The sequence below is a fragment of the Mercurialis annua genome, linkage group LG4 (genome assembly GCF_937616625.2).
Source record: "Mercurialis annua linkage group LG4, ddMerAnnu1.2, whole genome shotgun sequence".
NCBI classification, from domain to species: Eukaryota; Viridiplantae; Streptophyta; class Magnoliopsida; order Malpighiales; family Euphorbiaceae; genus Mercurialis; species Mercurialis annua.
The window spans coordinates 21,531,410-21,558,523 of record NC_065573.1 but is presented as its reverse complement, the minus strand read 5'-3'; the positions used below and the strand labels follow the sequence as shown (position 1 = coordinate 21,558,523).

At 32.4% G+C, this 27,114-nt stretch overlaps 2 protein-coding genes across 2 annotated transcripts; both read right to left on the bottom strand.

The window, feature by feature from the left end:
* Nucleotides 1-507: 507 nt before the first annotated feature.
* Nucleotides 508-1,858, bottom strand: LOC126676718 (short chain aldehyde dehydrogenase 1-like). The gene is made up of 2 exons (XM_050370984.2): nt 1,763-1,858; nt 508-1,566 (listed from the first exon to the last, which is right to left on the bottom strand). Exons 1-2 carry the CDS (start codon nt 1,798-1,800, stop codon nt 795-797), a joined length of 810 nt encoding a protein of 269 aa, XP_050226941.1. The 5' UTR covers nt 1,801-1,858; the 3' UTR covers nt 508-794.
* A 23,834-nt stretch (nt 1,859-25,692) lies between these two features.
* LOC126678810 (short chain aldehyde dehydrogenase 1-like) lies at nt 25,693-26,850 on the bottom strand. The gene is made up of 2 exons (XM_050373717.1): nt 26,767-26,850; nt 25,693-26,537 (listed from the first exon to the last, which is right to left on the bottom strand). The coding sequence occupies exons 1-2, from the start codon at nt 26,802-26,804 to the stop codon at nt 25,739-25,741; spliced, it is 837 nt and encodes a 278-aa protein (XP_050229674.1). The 5' UTR covers nt 26,805-26,850; the 3' UTR covers nt 25,693-25,738.
* Nucleotides 26,851-27,114: the final 264 nt, after the last annotated feature.

The following is a 27,114-nucleotide window of genomic DNA, read 5'->3' as shown; positions in this document are numbered from 1 at the left end:
TTCCGCTGCGGCTAATCTCTCAACAAGTTAGTTGAGATACTTCCCATAATTTACCCCGGTCCCATATCCTTTAGGCATAGCTTTTTAGTTTCTCCTTCAAAAATAACTTCCGGTAAGCGAAGTTGGATAGCCATTCTAATGGCATCTCTCAACGCCATAGCTTCAACCACATATGTTGCCCAAAAAAGCCTTTAGAGACTATGATTTTTGTTGTCACCATGGTTAGACACGAGACTTTTGTAGTCTTTTCACCATCTAATGATTATTACAATCTTTGATAAAAAAAAAACTTCAAAATACCATAAACTGAATTTGACACATTCGCATTAAAAAAAATTACGACTTATTATATTTTAATTCTTATAAAGTTCATTTTCTCAATATGAATAGCCAAAAATGATGTAAAAAGGACCAAATCTGAGAGTTCTTACTTCTTTGACTATTTTATTTGTTTTTTCTTAACATGAAATGCCTACATAATTCAACCCCTTTCAAATAATTATACCATCAAATAACATCAAGTAATTTTATTTCAAATAAAAATTAATACATTTATATTATAAGCACTTTCGAAACAGTTAACGATACAACCATCCTTTTTTTGTATTTTCTGGGTTTGACTTGTTTAGAAATCTGGATCTTATTCTTCTTGAGTAACAACCTTCTTGGCATTTTATTTTATTTGTTTTTTTGCCATAATTTTTGACTTTCAATAAAGGTTTTATACATAAAAAAAACTTACATATAAAATAATAATATATAAATAGGAGCTTTCAGGGTAATTAGATTGCTTTCTACTTTTCTTTGAAAGCAACATTGGTTGTGCTGTAACCTCCATCAACAACTAAATTTAACCCACTTACATATTTAGACTCATCACCACCCAAATATAATGCTGCTTCTGCTACATCATGTGCCTCAAGAACTGCATCTTTCAAATTAGCCGCCCCACTCATAATATCCTCCACCGTTTTCTTATCAAATCCGCCCATAGCTTCTCTCAACATCGGCGTCGCCACTCCGTAAGGCGAAATACAATTAACCCTAATTCCATATTGCCCTAAATCTACGCATAAATTCTTGGTAAGTCCAACTATAGCATGTTTTGACACAGCATATATGGGAGGGACATTTCCGTAAGTAACTGAAGTGACACTTGACGTGAAAATAATGCTCCCTTTTCTCGCCGGAATCATAGCGTTCGCGGCGTGTTTGGCTGCCAAGAAAGATCCATACACATTCACGTCGAAAACTTTCTTGTAAGTGTCATATTCGACATCCAAGATGCTATGACTTGGATTCTTGGGCGAAATTCCGGAATTACTGAACATTATGTCGAGCTTACCGTGTTTCGAAATGGCGGTTTTTATAGCGTTTTTGACGTCGGATTCATTAGTAACATCACAATGGATATAATTTGAACCAATTTCATGGCAAACGGAGTGGCCTAAGTCATCTTGTATGTCGGCAATGAAAACGTCGGCGCCGTGTCTGGCGAAGAGTCGGGCAGTGCTCTCGCCAATGCCGCTCGCCCCGCCGGTGATTAAGGCAACCTTGCCTTCTAGCCTGAACATAACTAGTTAATCAATTAAAAGAAATAAACAAATATAGCTAATTATTTCACCAATAAAATAATGATAGTGACTATGTATATATTTAAAATATAGTTTCTCTATTCATACGTAAATTACATAAAACACTATATCTAAACAATGTGTCAAGTATTTCGAAAAAGGCCTGGTTAAGTTTATAAAATTGTTACCTCTTAGCGAATGGAGCTAACGAAGAAAAGAATCGCATTTTCTTATGGTTTACAGGTTAATTTGATATCTAATGTTGCATCAGTTTTATAAGCGGAGATTCTCAATAGTACTATGTACTAAAACAATCTTGATCCACCACTAATTTATTTAAATAATTTTACTTTTTTCACAAATCTAATAAATTTTAAATTTAAAAATAAAAAATTTAATTGTCATCCTTTTTGATAATATTTGTTGTAATATTGATATGACAGGACAAACGCGTTATACTCTCTCCGTCCAATTACTATAGAAAATAAGCATTTTTGTGTCTCATAAAACTAGAAAAAGTTGTCTTATTAATGTTACTAAATAAAAAAATATCAAAAAAACCTTTATAATTTATTAAATGAGCATCAAATATAGTGACTCCACAATAATTTACTTTGAAAAATAAAATAAAAAGGTACTTTAAAAATATTTTTATAAATTAACTAGGACTAGTTACTTTCTTAATTCTTATGTAATGACAACTTTTAATATTTTTAGAGGAAAAAGCAGTATAAATTTGAACAAAGGATCAACGCGCCCCCTAAACTTATGACACGAGGTCATGGGTTAATATACTTTTTTGAGCAACTAACCCATAAACTCTTCATATTAATTTAGGTCAAATAATTTCATAATTTATATTTTTATTTCAAAAAATAGATTTAGGATAATTATATCGCAACAATTAGGGAAGTATTTAATTATTGTTTTGCATCTCTCACCTTCAATTTGTATTTTACACGTTTTAAAAATACAATTATGGAGTTATTTGACCCAAAAATAAAGAGTTTTTGGGTTAGTTGCTCAAAAAAGTATATTTTGAGTTAGATGACCTGTGTTACAAGTTTAGGGACGCGTTGACCCTTTGTTCGTATAAATTTCTATAGGAAAAAATATATTAGTGTCTAAACATTTCCAGTTTTTCTATTTCAGTGTCTGAACTTTTATTTTTTTATAACAGTATTTCAATTTTTTCAAAATATATCAAATATGTATTTTTAGCCGTTTATCGATCATGATGTGCTAAAGGATGAAAATAACTTATGTCTTTATTTAAATTTATTTTATATTAGTTATAAAAATAATTATTGTATGAGTAGTGATACGCTTATATATACATGCAATTAAAATGACAAATCACATCAAAAAAATTTAAAAATAATTTTTAATTTTAACAGTAGTCCGGTGATCGGAAAATAGATAAAAACACTCATTTGGATATATTGTTAAAAAGTTAAAATACTAATACGAAAATAAAAAAAATTCAGGCATAAAAATGAAAAACTAAAAAAGTTTCAAACACCGCTGATATAATTTATCTTTTTTATATACTCCCTCAGTCCCAAATTGATAGGCAGTTTAGGACAAACACGGGTATTAAGAAATTTATGATCCCTAGATAAAATGAGTTATTATATGAAAAAATACCATACTTGCCCTCATTTAATATAGTGGTAATTTTTGTCTTTTTATGATTTTTATTGTGTTTTCAAGATATTCCATATAATTAATGAGGGTGTATTTAATAATTATTTATTTAAATAAATATTCAGTGCCTATAATTTAGGACAAATAAAATTTAAATAGTGTCTATCAATTTGGAACGGAAGGAGTACATATTATAGGGAACACATTGAATTAGAAGTTGATCATAGACCTTTTCCAAAAATGATTGAAAAATGAACTGATTTCCTTTGAATTTCAAGACATGACATTAATTTCCAAAGAAAAAACGAGACATGACATTAATTTCCTATCCCTACATAATTTTCCGAATAATTTGTCACAAAAAGGGTATCTATGAAATCCTAACTTATGAAAAGTCCAAATTGCACCATAAACTGCATGACAGTTAATTATGATTGTGTTGAAATTATGCAACTAAGCTAACACATTCATCTCGAAAAAAAAAAGAGGGCAGACTCACTCTCCAAAATAAATCATCTCTTTTCTCCCTAAACACACAAACTAAAATAATAGTTTTAAAGAGGTGATTTTGACTTTTTAGTCGGAAAATCACCTCCTCTATCTTTTTTTTTGAAATAAAATTTATTTAGTTTGTTAATACAATAAAAACTATATATTTAGATATCTCTCCTACTTTTTTTAAGTTTGAAGGAACAATTTTTTTAGAAGGTGGTTTTTTAGTGGAAAATCACCATCTTATTTTTCTTAAAGGTTTTTTCATATTTTTCAATTTAGGTGTTTTTCATCCTCTTAAATTGGTTGGAAGATTCTTTAATCCGATCAAAATTGTTGAGTCCCTTGATCAGATCAAAGATCCTCAGTTTAAAAAGTAGAAGGCATATAATCATTATATGTGTTTTTTTAGAGGTTATAAGAAAGTAGTTTTTTTGGTAGAGGGGGATTATAGGGGGTCAAAAACCACTTTTTCTAGTTTTGTCTAATATTTTAAAATTGGAGTCTTAGAAGTCTTTAACTGTTGTTAATGTTTTCATTAGATCTATCTCTTTGATTCTTATTGAAGTGACTTGGAAAATAGGAACTTTAATAATCGAGCAGTTTCACGGTTTCCAAAAAAATCCTGCTATTCACTAGTTGAGGGTCTCGAACAAAAAAAAATGGAGGTAACATCTTCATTATTTTTTCTTAATGATTATGTTTTCCTTGGATTATTATAATTTCAGTTTTTCTTGTTTGTGTGTTAGATTAGAGTCTTGAAAGTGTATGTGGTGGTTTGTAAATAACTTTCATTTTATACTTTAATCTCTTTAATGAATCTATTTTTGGAAAAAAAAAATTATGCAACTGAAAATTAATTGTATTCTAAAAACTGCCTAAACTAAGTTAAATAATTTTTTTTAAAAAATACTAATTATTATACTTATGATTATAAATATTTTTATTAAATTAATTTTATTTTAAAATTTATTAACATTTATGACTATTTTTTAATTTGCGTTATTATATTTTTTAATAAATAGGGAACAAATTTGAAAATATCACTTAATGCTCTCTTGATAATTAAAAGAGTGTTTATAGTGGTGAATCTATTCTTTCCAGTCCTAACTTAACGACATACTTCCTCTATTTTTTTAATTATCCATATTTAATAAAACACACGTATTAAAAAACTTATCAAAATTTTATATAAATGACAAAATAACCTTACATACAAAAACTGGATATTAAACTCCCTAGGTCACTAGGGTTACCTCAAATTATAAAATGATCACTAAACTTCATTTTGTTACAAAATGGTCACTAAACTATATCTTTTGTTACAAAGGGGTGTCACTTATATAAAACGCACCGTTTTCAAGCTAATATTGTTACAAAAAGAACATTAAACTTTTCATGAATTATAAAAAAGTCATTGAATTTTACTTTTTATTACAAAAAGGTCACTGAACTATGTCCCTTTTTGTAATTTTGGTTTGCCACGTAAGCAAAAACATTGCGTTTTATATGAGTGACACCCATTTGTAACAAAAGGTATAGTTCAGTGACTGTTTTGTAACAAAATGAAGTTTAGTGATTATTTTGTAATTCAAGGTAACCTTAGTGACCCAGAGAGTTTATTATCCTACAAAAACTATAAAAGTACACATATTAATAGATGTTCTCTTTCTCCACTGATTAAATTAAAGAGCAACAATAAAAATAGTTTTAGAATATATCGTTGAAACTTGTAATGGATAATATTTTGAAAAAAAAAACAATATTTATACAATTTGAATTAAATTTGTTGGTGTGAGTGTGCGTGCAGAGAGAGAGAGAGAGAGTAAGAGAGAAAACAATAATACATATTACAATAAATTTCAATATTAATTTTTATTAGTTTTCATTGAAACATTTTTTCCAAATATTCATTAAAAAATTAATTAAAAAATTCAACAAAATTATCAAAAAATAAAATAATCAATCAATTAACTAAAATTAATTATTAACAAAATAAATAATTATAAACATAATAAACAAAAATGATCATAAATGTTCTTTTGTAAAGACTTTATTTTTTCTTTTCAGAAATAACTTAAAGATATAATTTAATAAAATTATTATATAATTATAAAAAAATTAAAGTATAGAAATAAGATAAAACATTAAAAGTAAAAATTTGTTTAAAACTGGAGGTGGGTTGATTTTGAAAGAGAAAAGATTATAAAATTATCAAAGTTAGTGATTGGAAATATTAGAAGTATCTAGACTAAATTAGAAAATCACGTTCAGATCCTATTGAAAATCGGCTATGACTTCTTCTTGTTCGCAAGGGGTAATCTCGGCCACGAAATCCGCCAGGGCTTGCGCTTTGAGCGTCGGTCGAGGCTCGTATCAGATATCGGGCTCACTCAATTGAATAGACCCGTGAACGAGCCGCCCAGAAGTTTCAGGTCTTTGTATCGCCTTTCGTAAGGGTTGGTTGGTTCTTACTACCACATTGTGGCTCTGGAAGTAGTGGTTCAGTTTTTTCCCCGTGGTTACGACGGCTGGCGCCATTTTCTCTATTTCGGGATATCTGGTTTCTGCTCCTTTTAATACTCGGCTGATGTAGTAAATCGGTTTTAGTTCTCCTTCTTCCTCTCTTACTAGCTCCGTTCCTATTTTTTCTTTTCTTACACAGATATATAGGTAGAGCGTCTCCCCCTTCAATGGTCGATTCAGCAATGGCGGTAAGGTTATAAATTTCTTCAACTCCTCGAACGCTTCTTAGAAATCCTCGTTCCACTCGGATTTTTGTGTGCCCTTTAGGGTCTTGAAGAACGGTAGACATATTTACGGTGAGCAGGATATATGAATCTTTCGAGTGCAGTGATTCGCCCGTTGAGTTTTTGAACTTCGTTTATGTTTCTAGGTAGTTTCATGTCCATGATTGCTTTGATCTTCTCTAGGTTCGCCTCTATTCCTCTTTGGGATATCATTAATCCCAAGAATTTTCCTCCTTGTACTCTGAATGCGCATTTATCCAGATTCAGCTTCATTCCGAACTTGTTCAGAATTTTGAATGTTTACTCTAAGTCTCTCGCGTGGCTTTCTGCGTTTTCGTCTACGTATACTTGGACTCGCTTTCCGATTCATCTTTGAACATGAAGTTCATGAGCCTTTGGTATGTTGCTACTGCATTCTTTAATCCGAAAGACATCACCGTGTAGCAGTAGGTTCCATCGTCCGTGATAAACGACGTTTTTTCCTGATCTTGTTCTTTCATATGTATTTGATGATATCCTTGGGCGGCATCCGCCAGGCTGTACATCGCACGTACGGCAGATGAATCGACCAGTTGGTCTATGTCTGGCAGGGGGTAACTATCTTTAGGGCACGCCTTGTTCAGGTCTGTGTAATCCACACACATCCTATTGTTTCCATTTTCTTTCTTCACTATCACCATGTTGCCTACCCAACCTCCCTGATGAATCCAGCTTTCTTGAGTTTTTCTACTTCGTCGGCTATTATCTTCTGCTTTTGTCATACGGGATTCATCCCTTCAGCTACGTTTAGTTCGTGGGTCATGACGTGTGGGTCTATTCCCCCAATTTATGAAGCCTTGGAGGCGAACGTTTTGATATTTCTCTTCAACATAGTCCGATCTCCTCTTCGCATTTAGGATTTCTTCATACTCCCAAATTCACCCCTTTGTTCCCATCTAATTCCAGTTTTTTCATCTCACCATTAATGGTGGTTTCTTTCTCTTCGATGTCGTGGTTCATGATCTCTTCAATTGGCAGAGTTTCGAAGGATTCTCTTACTGCTTTTTCATAGCATTCTTTGGCGCTGGCTCGGTTGCCTTGCACCGTGACGATCCTTTTTCTCGTAGGTATCTTCATCGCGAATGCTTTTATGCTCGTTAAAACGGCTGAGTCATGGAGGAATGGTCTCCCCAGGATTGCATTGTATGGTAGGTCAATATCCACAATGCTAAATAGCATTTGTAGCTCTTCATCTTTCCTTTCTCTCCCTAGTTTGACGTCCAGGATGATTGTTCCCATTGGTCTGATAGGGCATCCGCCGAATCCCGTTACCGGAACGGTGTTTATTTTTAATTCCGCAGGAACTCTTCCGAGACTTTCGTAAGCTTTTCTCGCCATTAGGTTAATTGCGCTCCCTTCGTCATTAATATCCTCTCCACATTCCAGTGCTCAATGATCATGGCTAAAACCAAAGTCTCATTATGGGTCTGATTGATTCTTCCGAAATCTTCATCGTCGAATGTTACTGGTGGTAGTATTATGGGTTCCTACGTCTTTTGTTTTTCCTCCGGTGAGTAGCGTCGCGTACTGATCAGCTTGTCTTTCAGTTTTGATCCATTAGAAGTCATCTTCTTTAATAAATTTTGTTTTGAGTTCAGAAAAAGCTTCTTTTGTTTGAAGTTTTTGAGCTTTTTCCCACAGACAGCACCAATTGATGGAGTCTGCCTTCTGATCCGGTGGATTAACCTGCAAAATAGGGTAGAAGCTAACCGGGCGGTGGTGGTCCGATTAACTCTCCGATGTTAAAGTCAGTTCAGGCTTTGAGCAGCGATTTGAGTATATGAATGTAGTTTGTGTTTAAACATACCTCAAGCTCTTATATAGTAGTTGAATGTATACCTTGTGCACTTTGAATAGGAAAATGATCTCTATTTAGTAGGGTTTGACCATGAATAAGAGTGTAGTTCCTTATTAGAAAAAAAGTCCTATTCAGAAATATCTTCCAAAATAAGTTTATTTTTCTAAATTGGAGTATATCTTCTTAAGTTAGAGTTTGTATCCAAATAAGAAAGATTTTCGTGAATCTGGTCGTTTGGATGAATCCCTGGGTCGACGCACTTTCTCCAGGTCATCAAGGGATTCGGCATTATCCTCGTGATTTGACTTACTATTCTGGTTGAGTCGAATCTCATGGATTCAGTTACCAAATTTATTTGGCTTAACTTTTTGGGCGAGAGTGTGATATCATTTTAAGATAAATCTCCTGCGACTCGGTTGTTTAATACTTATGATAGCATTCGGTATCTATTAAAAATTAACAAAACTCTTGATATTATGCATATTATAATGTTCTTTAAATAATGTTATATATCCATAAATTATTATTTGTTATAACTGTTTGTATTCTGTCAGCTTAGTCCATATTTATATCATGTTACTTAGCTATATATCAATGTCAATCACTGTATCATACTAATCAATTTATTGAACTACATTATGATCGATGGGTAAGCCTCCATTGCGGTTGAGCTAATAATTATGGGGTTGCATAGCATTTTTATAATTCATTATTTATTAATTATGTTTTGTGAATAGGCAGAAGATGTGACAAATGCCTTGGCCATGCATAACGTGGAAATCTTGAGTCCAGAAATTCTCCTTCTCACGTGAAAAATCTTGTGCATAAATTGTCGGAGTGTCTATATTTAAAATGATTTATTCACAAAAAATATCCCACTTTTTTATTTTAAAATTTTTATTTTTATTTTAAATTTTAAAAAATATGAATTATTCCATTTTTTTCAATTTTAGTTTCAATGGCATCTATATTTTAAAATATGAATTTTTCATTTCATAAAATATTTAAATATATCATTCATGTTTAACACGTAGTTTCAATTTTTAATACTTCAAAAATATGAAGGATTTATTAAAGGCTTAATCACCAAAAAATACCAAACCTATACGTCTTGTGTCAGATTTAGCTAAACCTTTACAAACCAACAAATTTAGCTAAACCTCATATGTTGTGTTTATTTTTCAGCCATTTTTGAATCGAACTGGATTTATTGTCTACGTGTCATCCATGTCACTCCCAACTTACCGAAATTGGTTGACATGGCAATATTCCAAAACACTAACCCAACCAAATCAAACCATACAAATTAAATCAAATCAATTTAATAACTAATTAATTTTTGAAATTAAGACTAAATAAATTTATTAAAAATACAAAAACCATCTATAACTTTAACCCGTTAAAATTCCGACAAATCCAACCGCCACCGTCCGACCAACCACCATCCGGAAAAAAATTCGGCCAAATCTATCGGAGCAGACCCATGGGTCTGCTCCTTGTCTTCTCCGATGAAGGGTCTACTCCTTCACCGGAGAAGGAAAAGCAGACCCATTCGGGTATGCTCCTTCATCGTTGAAGGACCAAACCCATATGGGTCTGCTTCTCCTTCACCGGAGTGAATTTTTAATCAGAATAAAAATAAAATATTGAGATTATTAAAGTTTATTTTATTTTATTATAATTTTAAATAAATTTTTTAATAAATTTTTTATATTTAATTTAAAAAGTAGTTAATTATTATATAAATTTGATTTATTTGAATGTTGTTTACTATATGGTTTGATTTGGTTGGTTTAGTGGTTTGAAATATTGTCATGTCAATTAATTTCGTTGAGTTGGAAGTGACATGGATGACACATAGGCAATAAATCCGGTTCGATTCGAAAATGTCTGAAAAAGAAACACAACATATAAGGTTTGGCCAAATTTGGTGGTTTTTAAAGGTTTAGCTAAATTTGACACAAAACGCATAGATTTGGTATTTTTTAGTGATTAACCCTTTATTAAAAGGTTTAAATGTATCAAAAATTATAAACTTTCGCGTGTATTTGGTATTTAACATGTACTTTTAATTTTGACATATTTAACATAAACTTTTCAATTTTGCAATTAAGTACCACGTTTGTATTTGTTTCAAAATGGTGTCGTCTTATATCCAAAAAGGTGCCATTTTACACCCAAAACGATGCTGTTTTACACCAAAAACGGTGCAGTTTTACACCCAAAACGGTGTTGGTGTATTATGGCAAAATTTTGAAAGTTCATATATTTGTATGTCAAAATTAAAAATTCATGTTAAATACCAAAAACACGCGAAAATTGATGATTTTTGTGTGCATTTAAGCTTTTATAATATATTATTTACACTAACTAAAAGGATGACCCCTTTTTAAAAGCCTAACTCAAACTCTAAGCAAAATCCATCTTCTTCATCACCAATCCATGGTTTTAAGCCAGTAAACCTACCCAATTATCAACGTGCCTCCACTATTATCCTTTTCTAGTTTTTTATTTTAATATTTTTTCAAATTTGTAGAAATTTCAGACCTTCAGACAGCTTTCAACAAATATGGGATTTATGGACGTTTTTAATCTTGGACCCACCACACCCCTTTCTAAAATTTACCAAGACTTTCCGCTACGCTACTCGGACAAAACCAACAATTGATTCACACTGCAGCTTATATACATGCAAGAAACAACCTGAAATCATAACTTATAGTTGATGATTGTTGTTGTACCAATCCTTTAGACACAAATAATATATTGGCTCTCACTACCAAAATTTTCTTAAGGAAAATATTCGAGTCAGCTTCATTCTTCAACAGCTTCCATTCAGATGCATCTCGGTTCAACAAGCTGTCAGTTTGGAGGATCAATAGTACAGACTTATATGATACCATTGTTGGTGCAGCGGACGACGAGGGTTCGGAAAGTACATTTCAATGCAAAGTCAAAATTATACAATTTAGATATTGATCATATCAACAATACATATGATCATCGCATCACAAAGTATTAGAAACAAACATCTAGAATGAAAAGACGAATACCTAAGTTGATTCTTCAATGTTTCTTCGAGACCCAAAATACGGAGACCTCTAACTCGTCTACACAAGTATCCTTCCTATTGTATCCTTACCACCAAAGTGATCAACTCAAGTTCTTCTTTCGATATACTCAAACCTTAACTTTCGCTTGATCACCTTCTTGCTAGGGTGTTTAAAAACTTGGCCAAGATTTTTCTTTTTGTTATTAATAAACATGCAAGTATGTACAACTCTTGTATTAACACTTTTTCAAGTAACATTTCCACTTGAACTCCTTCAACTATAGTTTTACTTGAACTCCTTCAAGAATATTCCTACTTGAACTCCTTTAAGTTTTCTCGTAAATAAACTTCTTCAAGCATTTCCCAAGATCATGAACGAGAGCATTTCCTTTTTATTCATCAACATGATCAAAGCTTCATTATTAATTAAAAGATTGATTAACCTTGCAAATTTGCATACACTATCTCTTATATAGGCATGAGTTAGTGGAGTGTATGGAAACATTTCCATTCTAGATTCTTAAGACACATCATGTTTAAGTGTTACACACTTATGGCACAACTTAGTGTCACTTAAGCATTAAGTGTCACAAACCTAACATGTCATTTGACAAATAATCTTCTTATATGTCGATTAAAAATTTATCATGCATATTTAGACATTCACATTGTCATAGTTCATTATCGACATGCATTAGGGCATATCCATGTTAGATAAGTCCACAAACTTTAGTTCGTGCTTAATCATGATTAATTCCGCTAATTAATCATTTAAGACACTAACCGCTAACTTTGGCTACTGTATAACTCGGTTCCTTTAATTTATAACTCTTATAAATTAGTCATAATATTGAACTTAGTTTCCAAATTTGACAAAATTTCAAGACATGCTAGAGTCTTATTCAAATTTGATCTGTTATAAAACAATCAATCACACTCCTTATTATGTGTGACTAATCAAGTTCACGTCTACATGACAATGAGAGACGTAAGAATCGCCTTTCTTATCATCTTAATAATTAAATACTCATTTAATTATTAATTCTCATATCACGACTATCCAAATAGAAATGAATGATAATAAATTCTAATGAACGAACGCTCATGATTAGCATACACTCAAATTTCTTCTATATAAGATTTCAATCTCGGCTGGTGTCACGGTCGGTCGAATAATAAATGTCTCGACCATATGATCTCATCTCTCAATTTTGAATTCTTGATAAACTATGACTTATACTAGAAACTCCTTTCTAATATTAGAATTTCTTCTAACAAGCCATATTCTCTTGCCAAGGAATTTCATTCATCAAGAATAACTCGAGATGGCATATAATCTTATCCATGTTTAACCGGAGTAACGAATCCTCTCTAGGATGAGCACCTACTTCCATATACAACTAACTAGAGTCAACACATCTAGCGACCCTAGCTTATGAAAGATCTAGGGATAAGGAGTATCAAACTGTCACGGCCCAATTCCACGAGTCGAGACCCGCGCTAGGTAATGGGAATGGTAGTTTCGAAATCCGTAGCAAGCCTCGAAACCTCTATAATTGTTTTTGCGTTTTGAAAACATAAAAGGTTTTAACTTCTTTTCATAAGTATTTGAAAAGCCTTTGTCCGAAAATATAATCAAAACACTGCGACTGTATATCTAGAATTCAGGGTGTACTCTTACATTCCATATAACATAATATTCATGTCCGAATACAATGCCAACAGTATAAAACTAGTTAACATAATAAACAATTGTTAACATATTATGTACAAACATATAGCTTTGATTTGTATAAACACGCAATATTTAAATATACAAAACAATAGTTTCATATCAGAGTAAACCATTTAAAAATGAACCAATGTGGGATAGACCGAACTACTCTCCAGCTCTAGAGTGGTATTACTCAAAAAACGACATCTGAAGAAAGAACTGGAAGCTTGGTCACGTTAGAACATTATTTACCTGTAAAAGGAAAATATCAACGGGGTCAATATTGAGCGAGTCCACATAATTACTTAGGAATATTAATAAAAACAGAAATCGCATATAAAACATACATTATGCAGCCAAACTACAGATCTAGATGAAACCCTAAACATCAATTCCCTAATGGATAAACTATAGTATGAACCACAATAAAATGCGCCATAGTTCAATACAAAATTTAGCTCGAGAACTGAATTACTTCCGTCTTAATGCCGCCTTAGAGTTACCCGTTAAGTCTAGGCTGTCAAAATTTCCATTTCTATATGACTTAACATAATCATGCTTATGTCTATGATATGCATAGCTTAGTCTAAATTATTTATACCGGTGATCATACAGCCATACTGCCGCTTAAGATAGCATGTTTAAATGGATCTTTATCTGTTTCAAATTGACTCAATGCAATGTGATTGAAATAACATTTTGAGTTACAAAGCATTTTAGCATCAATATTCAAAAGTAAAAATGCAAACTCACAAAACCATTATTCCAAAAACAAAACTCGAACACCCTATACTCCCCTGGTCTAGTAGCTCGATGGCCCATTAGATCTAGTTAGAATTCAATTATGAAAACATAATTCAAATAAGAATTTTAACTCTAAACAATAGACTTTGTCGACGAACTAGACATATAACATATCACTTGTCCCAACTCTCGATATAAACTTGTAGTCCTCTTATCATTAATCTATTTGATAAAAATGTCACATTGTTTTAATAAACCATCTATCTTTATATGTCTAAGATCTTTTAGACTTTTGAACGTCCTAATTCAAATTTTAGAAGTTCTTTGAATTATAATCAAACATATGATTCGATTCAGAAAGAAAAGGCTCGGACGCCGAAGAGACGGTGTCGCTGTGCATCCGCACAGCCAGCGCACAGCCCTCGCAAAACCTCTTGGCTATGCGTTTCCCAAAGCCATGGGGCTAATCCCCCGGGCTTTCCAACGTGCCAAAACACAATCTTCCCGTTCCGAACAATAAATAACACTCCAAACAATTCAATTCCGCAATCGGAACATGAAATGGATTTGAATTTGATTGATTTGATGCGATAACCGTTATAATCTCAAATATAATCCAAATAACATATAACTGAATTCCAATTAACGATTATTACCTTGATTACTATCGGGTTACCAAAGAAATTTGAGTTAGAAACGAGAATTTTGATCGAAAACCATAATCCTATTTTGTGCATAAGAAACGAGAGAAATGGGATGAAGAATGAGTTACTGCAACTCATTTGAAATGAAATGCCAAGGTTTATATCGTCTGGCAAAATATCAAACTAATTCCTGGTGACTTATGCATCACTATACCCCAAATTTTCAATTATTCGTCCGTAACTAATACGACAATTAACTCCATATTTTATGAAATTTTACCCAAAAATCTCATAAAATATAAAATAAATAAAAATATAATATTTATTCTCACGGGACTTATATTTTATTTTTAATAAATCTTTAAATATCTGTTGGGTACAAATCAGTCCCACCTAATTATTAGAGAGATTTTTGGATAAAAGTTTGTATATTTCATTTACCAAGCTTTTTAGGCCATAACTCTTTAAGTTTACTGACCCTGCAACTTTAGTTATAAAATCATAAAACACTTTAATTCCTTCAGGAAAAAATGTTATTCTGCACATGGTTTTTCTCTCCAAACTCCTAAGACTGTTCAAGGGAATGATAGTCCCAAGGTTATTGATAGTCCAATGCTTACTGACAGTCCACAAGTTAATGAAGAAGTTAAGATTGCTGATGTAGTAGTGGTAGAAGCTGATTTAGCTTCTGGATCTGATAACAAAGAAGAAGTAGATTCCAAGATCGATAAAGAAGAGATCAAAAATGAGAGGAAATGGGTGGATCTGGTGAAACCTAATAGGCAGAATGCCCCTAATTGTGCCTTAAAGTATATCCTGCCGGTGATAAACAATGGGGTGCGAGTGGCTAAAATCCAAGAAGCAGATATTCTAGATGAAATAAATAGATGGAAATTAGGGTATTCTAGATGAAATAAGCAGATATTCTAGATGAAATAAATAGATGGAGATATTCTGTGTGTATGGTTTAACGCCGAGATTTTATAAACTCCAAAGTTTCATCAGAAACCAATGGGGAAAGTTAGGATTAATCGAATTTCATCAGATTAAAACTAATTTGTTCCATTCGTCTTTTAGACGGAAGAGGGAAAGATGCAAGCTATGGTGGATGGCCCGATAACATTTGATAAACATCCACTTCTATTACAAGAGTGGAAAAGGAAAATTTCCTTTGATATTGAGGATGTTGCATTTGTTCCTGTGTGGGTTAAATTATCTTTGCTTCCATGTGAATTTTGGAGTGCTGAGTCCTTATGTACAATGGCAAGTACTTTAGAAAAAACTTTATTTATAGATAGGTGCACAAGAGACAGATCAAAGCTCACCTATGCTAGAGTTCTGATTGAAATGAAGTTAAAGGGGATTTTTCTTAACTGTGTGATCATAGAAGATGCAAATGGTGAGATCATGAACCAAGCTGTTGAATATGAGTGGAAGCTAGTTCTATGTTCTGTATATAAAACATTGGGGCATAGAAACTGTGAAAAAACTGAAGTTTGGATTGCCAAAACCTTAGGAAATAAAGATGTGCTTATCAGTGAAGAGAAGGAAAATGTCAGAGAGGAAAATAATGATAATAAAGAAGAAGCCAGTGTTTAAATTCAGAAAGGAATAGAAAAGGAGACTACTGATAATATATTGAAAAGAAGAATATAATCAGATATATTCTTAATGTATATTACAAGTCTATTTATACACAAATTCTAGACATGTACAAGGAAAACTATATAAGAAAGGAAATACATCAAATACAAATCAATATTACTAAAGGTTATCAAAGAATCCTCTTGGCTACAAATGTGGTTTGACTGATCATTTAATTCCTTAATCTTCTCCCTTGGATAACTACTATTCAGCCCCAAAATACTACTCCTCCAAAAGATGTTAATGAAGATAAGTTCTAGCTTGTTACAAATAGAAAACAAAAGAATAAGATAAATGAGAAGAAGCTTGTGAAGATGCGAATTAATGAAGTCAAGAGTTCAGGTATAAACACTAAGACTCCTGCTGTTGTTAAAGATCTTTTTGATAAAGTCCCATACAAGAGGCTGATCAGGCCTCATGATAGAGGTAAATGAATTCCATAAGTTGGAATGTTAGGGGTCTTAATGACTCCCTGAAGCAGGCATAAGTCTACAATCTGCTTGTTAGTAAGAATGTGACTATAGCTGGGTTATTGGAAACTAGAGTTAGGAAGCCTAACTTTGACATTTGGAAGAATTTGAAGTTGCATGAGTGGAAAGTTATCAGTAACTATGATCACTCTGAGATTGGTAAAATTTGGGTTATCTATAAATCCAAGATTAAAGTGGATGTTATTTTAAAAAATGACCAGATTATTCATGTTAAAATAAATGATGGGGAAGTTATTTTTCAGCGGAATGCTATTTATGGTGCCAATGATTTGAATAATAGAAATAAAATGTTGCAAGATTTGAGTTCTATTTCAGTGGTTTCTAGTCCTTGGATTATTCAAGGAGATTTTAATGCAGTAATGTGTGACAAAGACAGATGTGGTGGAAATGTTCTTGATATCACCACCTGAATGAAATGGAAAATTGTATGGCTAATATTGGTCTTTCAGAGATGAGAAGTATTGGTAGCTACTACACTTGGAGTAACAATCAAGTGGATGGTAATATAATCTGGAGAAGGTTCGATAGAGTGCTAATTAATGGGGATTGGCAAGATCAGTTTCAAAATTCTTTTAGTGAAGCTTTGCCAAATGGGTTGTCTGATCATAGTCCTATGAATATGGTCATTTCTAAGCGAAATTCAACTAGAAAAGTAGTTTCAGATATTTAGATATGTGGTCTCAAAATCCTGAGCATAACAAGATTGTTGAGGAGGAGTGGCAAAAAGTTTATCAAGGTTATACATGTATAAAGTGGTGCAGAAGTTAAAGGCCATCAAGCTTCACATGAAATATTACACTGGCATTTCTCAAAGGGTTCAGACTTAGAGAGGCCTGGTAGAGAGATTTAGAAGAACAATCAGTTTGATCCCCTGAACAGAGATCTGCTAGATGAAGAAAGAATTATGACAGGTCATCTTAGACATCTGCTGAATATGGAAGAAAGCTTTTATAAGCAGAAATACAGGATTCAGTGCCTTAATTTGGAGGGCTCCAATACAAAAAAATTCATAATTCTGTTAAGTAGAGGAGGAATAGAAATAGTATCATTGTTTTGAAGTTGGAATCTGGTAATGTCATTACTGATAAAGAGGAGATTCATAACGAGATGAGCAAGTACTATAAGCAACTTTTTAGCATCAATGGCTTTAGAAGAAGCCACATAAACACAACTATTATGAGAGAAGGGCCGGTTATTTCTGAACCTGATTTCCATAGTCTTGTTAGAGAAGTCACTGAGTATGAAGTTAAGGAAGCAATTTTTTTAATAGGTTCAGATAAAGCTGCTGGGCCTGATGGCTATAACTGTCATTTTTTTCAAATCAGTATGGAGCATTATTAAAGATGATATGACCAAAGAAGTTTAGGAAGCTTTTACTTCAGGTAAATTCCTAAAGCTTATAAATAATACATCTATTACTATTATTCCTAACACTGCTAGTGCTGAAAGCTTAGGTGACATTAGACCTATAGCTTGCTGCAATGTCCTTTATAAGGTTATTTCTAAAGTCTTAACTGCTAGGAGAAGTCCCATCCTTTGTAGTTTGATTTCTGATAATCAATCAGCTTTATTCCAAAAAGATCTATAGCCTACAATATTATGCTAGCTCATGACCTAGTTACAAACTATCATTCCAATACTGGTAGCCCTAGATGTCTTTATAAAATAGATTTCAAGAAAGTTTATGATTCTGTCTCTTGGTACTTCATAGAAGAAATGCTTATTGTGCTTAATTTTTCTGATATCACTATTGCTCTGATCATGAGTTGCATTAGAAACACAAGATATTTTGTGAACCTAAATGGTGAGAATGGTGAGTACTTTAACCCTAAGAAAGGATTGAGACAAGGGGATCCCATTTTTCCCCTGATGTTTGTTATCTGCATGGAGTTCCTATCTAGGAGCCTTAGCAAAACCAATAGTTCTTTCAAATTCCATAATAATAGTTCTCTTCTTAAATTGAGTCATCCCATGTTTGCTGATGATTTGATGCTATTTTGTCATGGAGATCATGATTATGTTAAATTCTTTATTGACAATCTGTTTAATTTTAAAAGTATGTCTGGCCTGGATATCAACCCTTCTAAGAGTCAAATTTTCTTCTATAATGTGGAGGATAGTGTTAAGAACATAATCATTAAAGACCTTGGTTTCAAAGAAGGAGTTTTACCTCTTAGATACCTTGGCATCCCTCTTATTTCTACTAGACTTTCTATGACTGATTGTAATGGTATTTTGACCAAGATCACTAGCAGAATCAATTTTTGGACTAGTCATTTTATGTCTTATGCTGGGAGATTACAGCTGATCAATTTTATGCTAATGAGCATGCATATTTTCTGGGCTTCTGTTATTATCATTCCCAAGAGTGTTGTGAAAAGTATTCAAAAAGTCTGTTCTAGATTCTTGTGGTCTAGTAGTAGTGAAGGCAGGAACAATGCTCTTGTGGCACGGAAAGAGATGTCCAGATTGAAGAGTGAAGGAAGCTTGAGTATAAAAGACATCTCTATCTAGAACAAGGCATCCATAAGTAAGCATGCGTGGAAAATCTTCAGTAATAGCAACTCTCTTTGGGTTAAATGGGTTAAAGCAAATAAAATCAAGAGGGGGAGCTTCTGGAGTATCAATACAAACCAAAATTCTAGCTGGATGTGGAGGGGTATTCTCGGTATAAGAGACAACATTAAGAGAATTGTGGAGTACAATTTAGGGGATGAAACCAGCATAAATTTTTGGAATGATCCCTGGATCCATGGCTGTTCTATGCAGAAAAAATTTCCTAGAGTCAAAATGAAGGACTCTGATATCCCTAATGCTACAAAGGTAGCTGACTTATGGAGAAACGGAAACTGGATTTTTCCAGATCCTCTTGATACTGATGTTGATAAAGCTTGGGCGTTCATTAGAAGAAATTTTAAAATATCTCAAGAGAGGGATAGTATTGACTGGAAGGTGGTGAGAAATGGCAAGTTCTTAATTGCTCAAACTTGGGATATCTATAGAGAGCAGAAGCAGAAAGTTTCTTAGTTTAAGTTGGTCTGGGGGAAGAATGTTATTCAAAGACATAACTTCATCTTATGGATTATTATGAAGAAGAGACTTAGAACTAAGAACAGACTCAAAGCATGAGGAGTAAATGAAGATGATAAGTGTGTGCTATGTGATAATTGGACTGAATCCATTAGTCATATTTTATTTTGATTGTGAATTTGCTAAGTGTATTTGGAGATACATCCTTCCTATATGCAATTATAATGTTTCTATCAGAAGTTGGACCAGACTGGTTAGCTAATTTTTTAGGAAAGTCGATGGTAAAGGTAAAAGAGCTTCCTTGAAGAGAATTTTATTTGCTGCTACCATTTACCACTTGTGGAGAACAAGAAATATGAAGATTTTTTCTCAGAAGAGTCAGGATGTCAACAACACTATCAGAAGCATCATAATGAATGCTCTTGATAAGTTTAATTCTATTAAACACAACTCCCTTATTTATAATTATATTTGCACTTTGCAGAACTTGTATTAGTTAGTTTACTTTGTAGCTACTATTTGTAGTAGCTTGCTTTTGCTAGTGTGAGTGGTTGTAGTCTGGCGAGTTGTGCTGCTGCTTTAAGGCTTTAGCCTTTGTTTTCCTCTTTATTGCAGTCAGTCATAAAAGGCCTTTTTTGGGTTTTCTCCAAAAAAAAATGTTATTCTATGAAAAGAGTGAAATAAGTCCATAATTTTAAGTTGGTTAAACTCATACTGAGGCCCCTATACTTTACCATTTTTGCTCATTCCGATAAGACTCCATCTTCTATAAAAGGTCGAATCATCAAGTCTGTCTGGACTTAAGAAATACCTCCAAACTGAAGCTATGAAATAATAAAATTGTAGCTATACAGTTTATAGAAAAGCAAACTAAAATATTTATGATTTGAGACTTGATGTCTGGTGGCTCAATAAAAATTTCAGCCCCAACAGTCAGTAATGAACTAAGGATATGCATCTTAATGAGGAATTAAAAGCCTGTACATTTCACATACTCTCTCTCCCCGCTCTCTTCTCTCTCCTTCTCCATCAAGAACCACAAAACCTTAGCAAACCCATACCACTGCCGCATACCTTAGGGATTTAATTTTGGCCAATTAAATTTGGGTGTTGCTATTCGCCGCCCGCTTTTACTTAACACCGCACAGGCGAAAGACATTTCTGCCCCTCTAGCAAAATTTCAAAAAAAAAATATCTCAACTCATTCGAACACACTCGAACAACTACGTAAAAAGTCGAGTAAAATGACGGATAACGAGTATAATTCGTCGGGAAACGAATATCGACGTTCGGAAACAAGTTTTTCCTGCTTTTCCGAGATAAAAAATAGTTTTTTTAAATTTTTATTTAAAATTTTTGAAGGGGGACGATTGCGTTTCACGTCCTCTCCAGAGGAGGGGACGCCGGAGTTCGGCGTCCTCTCCGGAGGAGAGGACGTGAAAACCAACGTCCCCTCCTCTAGAGGGGACGTTGGTTTTCGGCGTCCCCTCTTCTAGAGAGGACGTTCGGCGTCCTCTCTAAAAGAGGGGACGCCGAAAACCAACGTCCCCTTTAGAGGAGGGGACGCCAATTTTCGGCGTCCCCTCTTCTAGAGAGGACGTTCGGCGTCCTCTCTAGAAGAGGGGACGCCGAACGCCGGCGTCCACTCTTCTGGAGAGGACACCGGCGTCCCCCTTTTCCGTTTCGGTCGCTGCCGAAAATTAATTTTTCTTTTTTTAAAAAAACGTTAAAATGATTTTTTTTAATAATAACAGTGATTTTTTTATTGCATATTATTACGACTTTGTATTACATATTATTACAATTTGTTAAACGTAAGTATTTATGTTTTGCAGGTTCATTTAGAAGATTATGGCGATTTTCATCTCGTTCGGAATCCGACATTTTCGTAAAATATGAATTTGAATAGAGTTGAATGAGTTGAGAGGATTTATGTTTTTTGTTTATGAGTTGGTTTTCTATTCAGAAAGTGAAAAGGGCAAAAATGTAATGTGGCTGTGCGGTGCTAAGTAAAAAGGGGCGGTGTTTAGCAATCCAGTTAAATTTCTCCAAAATCTAGCATTAGATTAAATAAATGACTTTTCATATATTATCAGTTTTTTTTCTATTTTTATTTGTTTCATCTACCTAGTAAATAGGGTTTATCCATCCAATACGGGTTTATCTAGTTCGAGCGGTGAATTCGCAAGTATCTCCGGCGTCTAGCTTCTGTCCGGCCGCTCGACATTTTTCTGGCGGTTCCGGCTTTCCTTCGGTACCTCTCACGTCCTCCTTGGCATATTCAAAATTTTCCAGTGAGTTGGAAGATTACATTTACAAATTTAAATTTTTACAACTAATTTTAATTTTTAGATTATTAGATTTATGGTTTTTTGTTGTAATCATTTGTATTGGTAATTTATACTCATTCACCCAGATCTATTATTAGATTTAGTGTTTATTGAATTTGTTGGGTGATTCTTAGTATCTCAAAAACTTAGAAGATTGGTGTAATACCTAGCACAATCAATATGGCTAGACTCGCGATTTTCATAGTCGATTTAATTATCAATGAAGATATTAATCTGAACGGAAAAAAACTAAGGATATTACAATAAGATAAGATTATATCTCATAACAATGCCATTTAACTCTGGATTTTTGCTTTGAAATAGGAGAGATTTTTAGGTAGACTCAGTCTACCACGCCATCCGTGAACTAGCCTATTATATTATGACACGTCATTAAAATAATGACACTATCGTAATTTTATTTATTACTTATTTACACTTTTGAATAGTAAATTACGATAGTACCATTATTTTAATGATGTGTGATAATGCGATAGGTTTAGTCTACGGGGGAAATTCTTATCTAGTCCCGGTCCATGAATTTTCCATGCACCTATCCAATGAGGTGTTAGAAAATCTAATATAATTTTCTCTCTCTTATCATAATTTTCTCTTTCTTCTCATTTCTCTAACACCTTATTGGATAGGTCCATAAATTTTCCATGGACCGAGTTTAGGTAAGAACTTCCCTAGTCTACGGATGACGTGGTGGACTGAGTCTATCTAAAAATTTCTCTTGAAATAGACTCTATTATATTTTCCTCCAGCCAAAAGATCATATTTGAATTTTGCAAGTTTTGAACATATTTCGAATTTGTTAGTGACCGAGTGTTAGCTGCTGAATCATTCACAATAATTTTTACTTTCATTTTTAAGCTAGATTAAATTGATTAATTGAATCAAATTTTACAAAAAAAAAATTCAAATTTAATTTAATTTAAAAGCAAATTACTTTAAAACCCCTCATATTTATCATAATTCGCACTCTGATTTCTCTTATTTAAAAATCAAATGATTTAGTTCCTCACTTTTGATTCTGTCAAAAATTTAGTCCCTCCGTCTATTATTTATATTAGTCAGCCAAGTTAAAATACTTAGGGGTAAAATTGATTTCAAATTCAAGGGACGAAATAGTAGATAAATATAAAAGTCAATTTTTTTTTTAAATTAATTGTTTTCTGATTTTGTTTTTTTAACTCGGTTGATTAACACTAAAATTGGACGGAAAAATTAAATTACAGACAAAAATAAAAATAAAGAATTAAATTATTTGATTTTTAAATAAAAGAAATATAGTTTAAGCTATATTAAATTTAAATAGTTGGTTTGACTGCTTTTTCAAAAAAATATGTGGTTCTATTAGTTGGACCAAACTTAATATAATTGTTTTAGTACAGTGATGACTAAGAAAGAGATGCTTCATAACCGACAATTTATTGACACCCAACACGTTATCCATGTGCCTACTTTAATGGATGAGTTCTTTTTTTTTTTTTTTACAAACAGATATTCCAAATTCTGCAAATATAAACGTTTAACAGAAGCAGCTAACTCATGGGCTAAAGAATTAAACTGCCTATTAACATGCTGAACTGAACAATATGTAAAACACTGTCGGAGACGACGAATATCTTGACAAATTCTCTAAATCCTGTAATCCGTAATGTTATCCGAATTAATAAACTGTGAAACCTGAAGAGCTTCCCCTCCATTATTAAGCGATTCCAATGGCAAGAAACAGCCCAAACAAGAGACTCACGCAACGCTAGAAATTCCAAAATACCGGGATCCCAAATATGACGAAAATAAGCATGAAACCTTTTGATAATAAATCCATTTGAATCCCTAGCCACAGCTGCAATGAAACCACAATGATGCAAAGCGGAAGTAGCAGCATCGATTTTATAAAACAGTCAATTTTATTTTATTTTGTATTTTTAATTTTCAATAGCAATTTAAACTATGAAATTGAATTCTTTTCACTTAGATAAAATTTAAAAAAATCCTTCATATTTAACATATATTATAAATAACATTTAATGTTATAATATCACAAATAAACCCTCCTCTACACACATTCAAAAAATTAATAATAAAATTAATATTTAACATAAATAATTAAACTACAACCCCATCGCCACCTCCCTTTGCCGCCTCCCTCGGATTTGTTGCCTTTACGAAGAACATAGCATTGTTCTCCATCAAGAACTATTTTTGACGAAGAACATAGCATTGTTCTCCAAAACTGTTCATAATGAAGAACATAATTCTTATCTCCGTTAAGAACAGCTATTCTTCGTCAAGAAACGAAGCACATATCTACTTCTCGTTTGAGGAGCCGATCTGTTTTTCCTTCTCCGGCGGGGAGCAGCAGAGTAGAGGGCAGCTTTGAAGGCGTTTCTGAGGACGGATTCGACGGCGGGCAATGATGAATTCAGAGTTAAGGTTTTTAGTTTATTTAATTTTTAATGAAAAATAAATTGATTATATATCTAATTAAATATTTATTTACAATTTATTTGATTGTTTTTAAGTTCAAGGACTTGTTTGAATTTGTGCAAGTAGAAAAAAATATGAAAATTAAAGTTACGAAAAAGGATAAAATTGACGAAATTATAACCTCAGGATGCTATTGAAAAAAAATCAAAAATTGGTAGCTTTTTAGCCAAAAAAAATTATAATTTCATATTTCATAAGATTCAGTATCCATTTCATTTCAAAAAAAGGACCAAGCAAATTTATTATTTTTAATTTTTGTAATGTAAATAAATTTATTTAGTTAAACTTAAATAGTGTAATTAAAATATTATTTTATCTTTCATGGCTCTACTATATTTTTAGTCACCATTAATAATGATATTATTCAATAAAAAATAAGATGATTTCATTTGTAATTCTAAAAAGTTACTATTATTTAATATTTCATTAGAAGGTTGTAGTATAAATATACATATAAATTTATACTGAATAAAAATCCGATTACTAATGGGAACCACATATTTGGTTTGATGAGAATTTGAAATCAGAGTTTGTTGCCCGTATGGGATCTACATAGCTTGACCAGAGATAATTTTGAATGATTTTTTTTTTAAATACTCTCTTATAATTAAAATTTGTTCAAAAAACCTTATAACCTTATACCAAAAAATAGAGTGAATTTTAAGGTTTTAAAGTATGCAATAATATTGTAGATATTTAAGTAATTAAATTTAAAATATATTGAGAAATTAATAAAAATTATTAATTTAGTCATCTTTTCTAATTTTTGTGTAAAATAAAATTCTCTGGTAATTGGTAATTGTATTAAGCACATTCACGAGAATCTGAAATGACAAAAATTAATAGAAGCCACCATTCTAAAAACTAGAAGAGAGAGCAAAACAACTCAACGAGTAATAAAATTATCTTAATTTCTAAATACATCAATACAACTGTAAGAGATTCTGAGTTGTGATATTTAAAATGAATTACCCTCTTTTTATGCGGGGAAAAAAATTAATTTATTAAAATTCTTAACTTCACCATTAATATATTATAGCCAAATTTTTAAAATGGAAATATAATTAATAATATTTTTGCCATTTCATTTTAGAAGTTACGTTTTTTTTTTGTATTTTCAATATTCCATTTTAGATATTTATTTCTCTTGTAATAATATTATAGATCAAAGTATTCCTTTTACATCTTATTATCATTTTAAAATAAATTAAACAAGTTATAAGACAATCATAAATAAATATAAATTAATAAATAATGGAGACATTAATTTTTTTCGTTCAAAATTTCCGATCATGGTGACATTAATTTCTGTAGTACCTTACTAAAAGACTGATTAGTGGTGGTATACCCTCCATCCACCAACAAATTTACTCCACTCACATACTTCGACTCATCACTACCCAAATACACGGCGGCCTCCGCCACATCCTCCGGCTGCGGCACCGCCCCTTTCAAATTAGCAGACTCATAAACAACATTCTCCACAAAATCCTTATCTTTACCCATTCCATTTCTTAACAATGGAGTAGAAATTGCACAAGGAGATATACAATTAACCCTAATCCCATGTTGCCCTAATTCCACACATAAATTCTTCATCAATCCAACCACTGCATGCTTCGACATTGTATATGCATGCGGTGATTCTCCGCAGCAAACTGAAGAAATACTCGAAGTAAAAAGAATTACACCTTTTTTTGCAGGAATCATAACCCTAGCTGCATGCTTGGCTCCCAAGAAACCACCGTAGACGTTAACATCAAAAACCCTTTTGAAATTTTCATTACTAGTGGCTAAGATCGTCGGATCTAGGTTTCCGGTGACGCCGGCGTTGTTGTACATGATATCTAACTTTCCATACTTGGACATGGAGAAATCAATAACATTTTGAACATCTTTGTCATTAGTAACATCACAGTGAACGTAGGAAACGTCGCCGTTTTCGCCTATTTCTTGGCATAGTGATTGGCCTAGATTTTCTTGGATATCAGCTATTATTACTTTAGCACCATTTTGGACAAATAATTTAGAGGTGCTGGACCCAATCCCACTGGCTCCTCCGGTGACAATTGCCACTTTTCCTGCTAATCTGAAAGATACACATAAGATGGATTAATTATACATTAATTTTTTGTGGATGAGCTAATAAAATTATCATTTAATTACTAAAAATATTAACTTTATAAAGTTAAATAATTTAATAATTCAATTTAAATACATAAATTTTATGTTCAATGGAATTTAAAAATCTTCAATATATACAAACAGTGTTTTAGACAAATCAAGAAAAGGAATTAAAAATTGTTTAATGTGTTTACCTTTTGGTAGTAAGAGATAGTGAAGAAGTGCAGTTCATTTTCACTGAAATAGAAAACTTGAAAGGGGGAAGATTTCAATTTCTGTAGGCAATTTTGTTTTTACTAAGAAGTCATACAAACTTTTATTTTTTTTCAATTTTTCATTTCTCTACCTGTTTTCCTTTATTAATTAGTATTAATTGGTGGTTGGTGATTGATAACATGTCAGTGCTAGTTGTAGAAAAAAATTCTATGATCAGTTAAGAAAGTGAACCAGGCTCCCCCTAATTATAATGAAATCACGAAATACATCTTATGTGAATTTAATGGATTTTTCCGACTTTAGGGTCTTTAAATTTCAAAATTCCA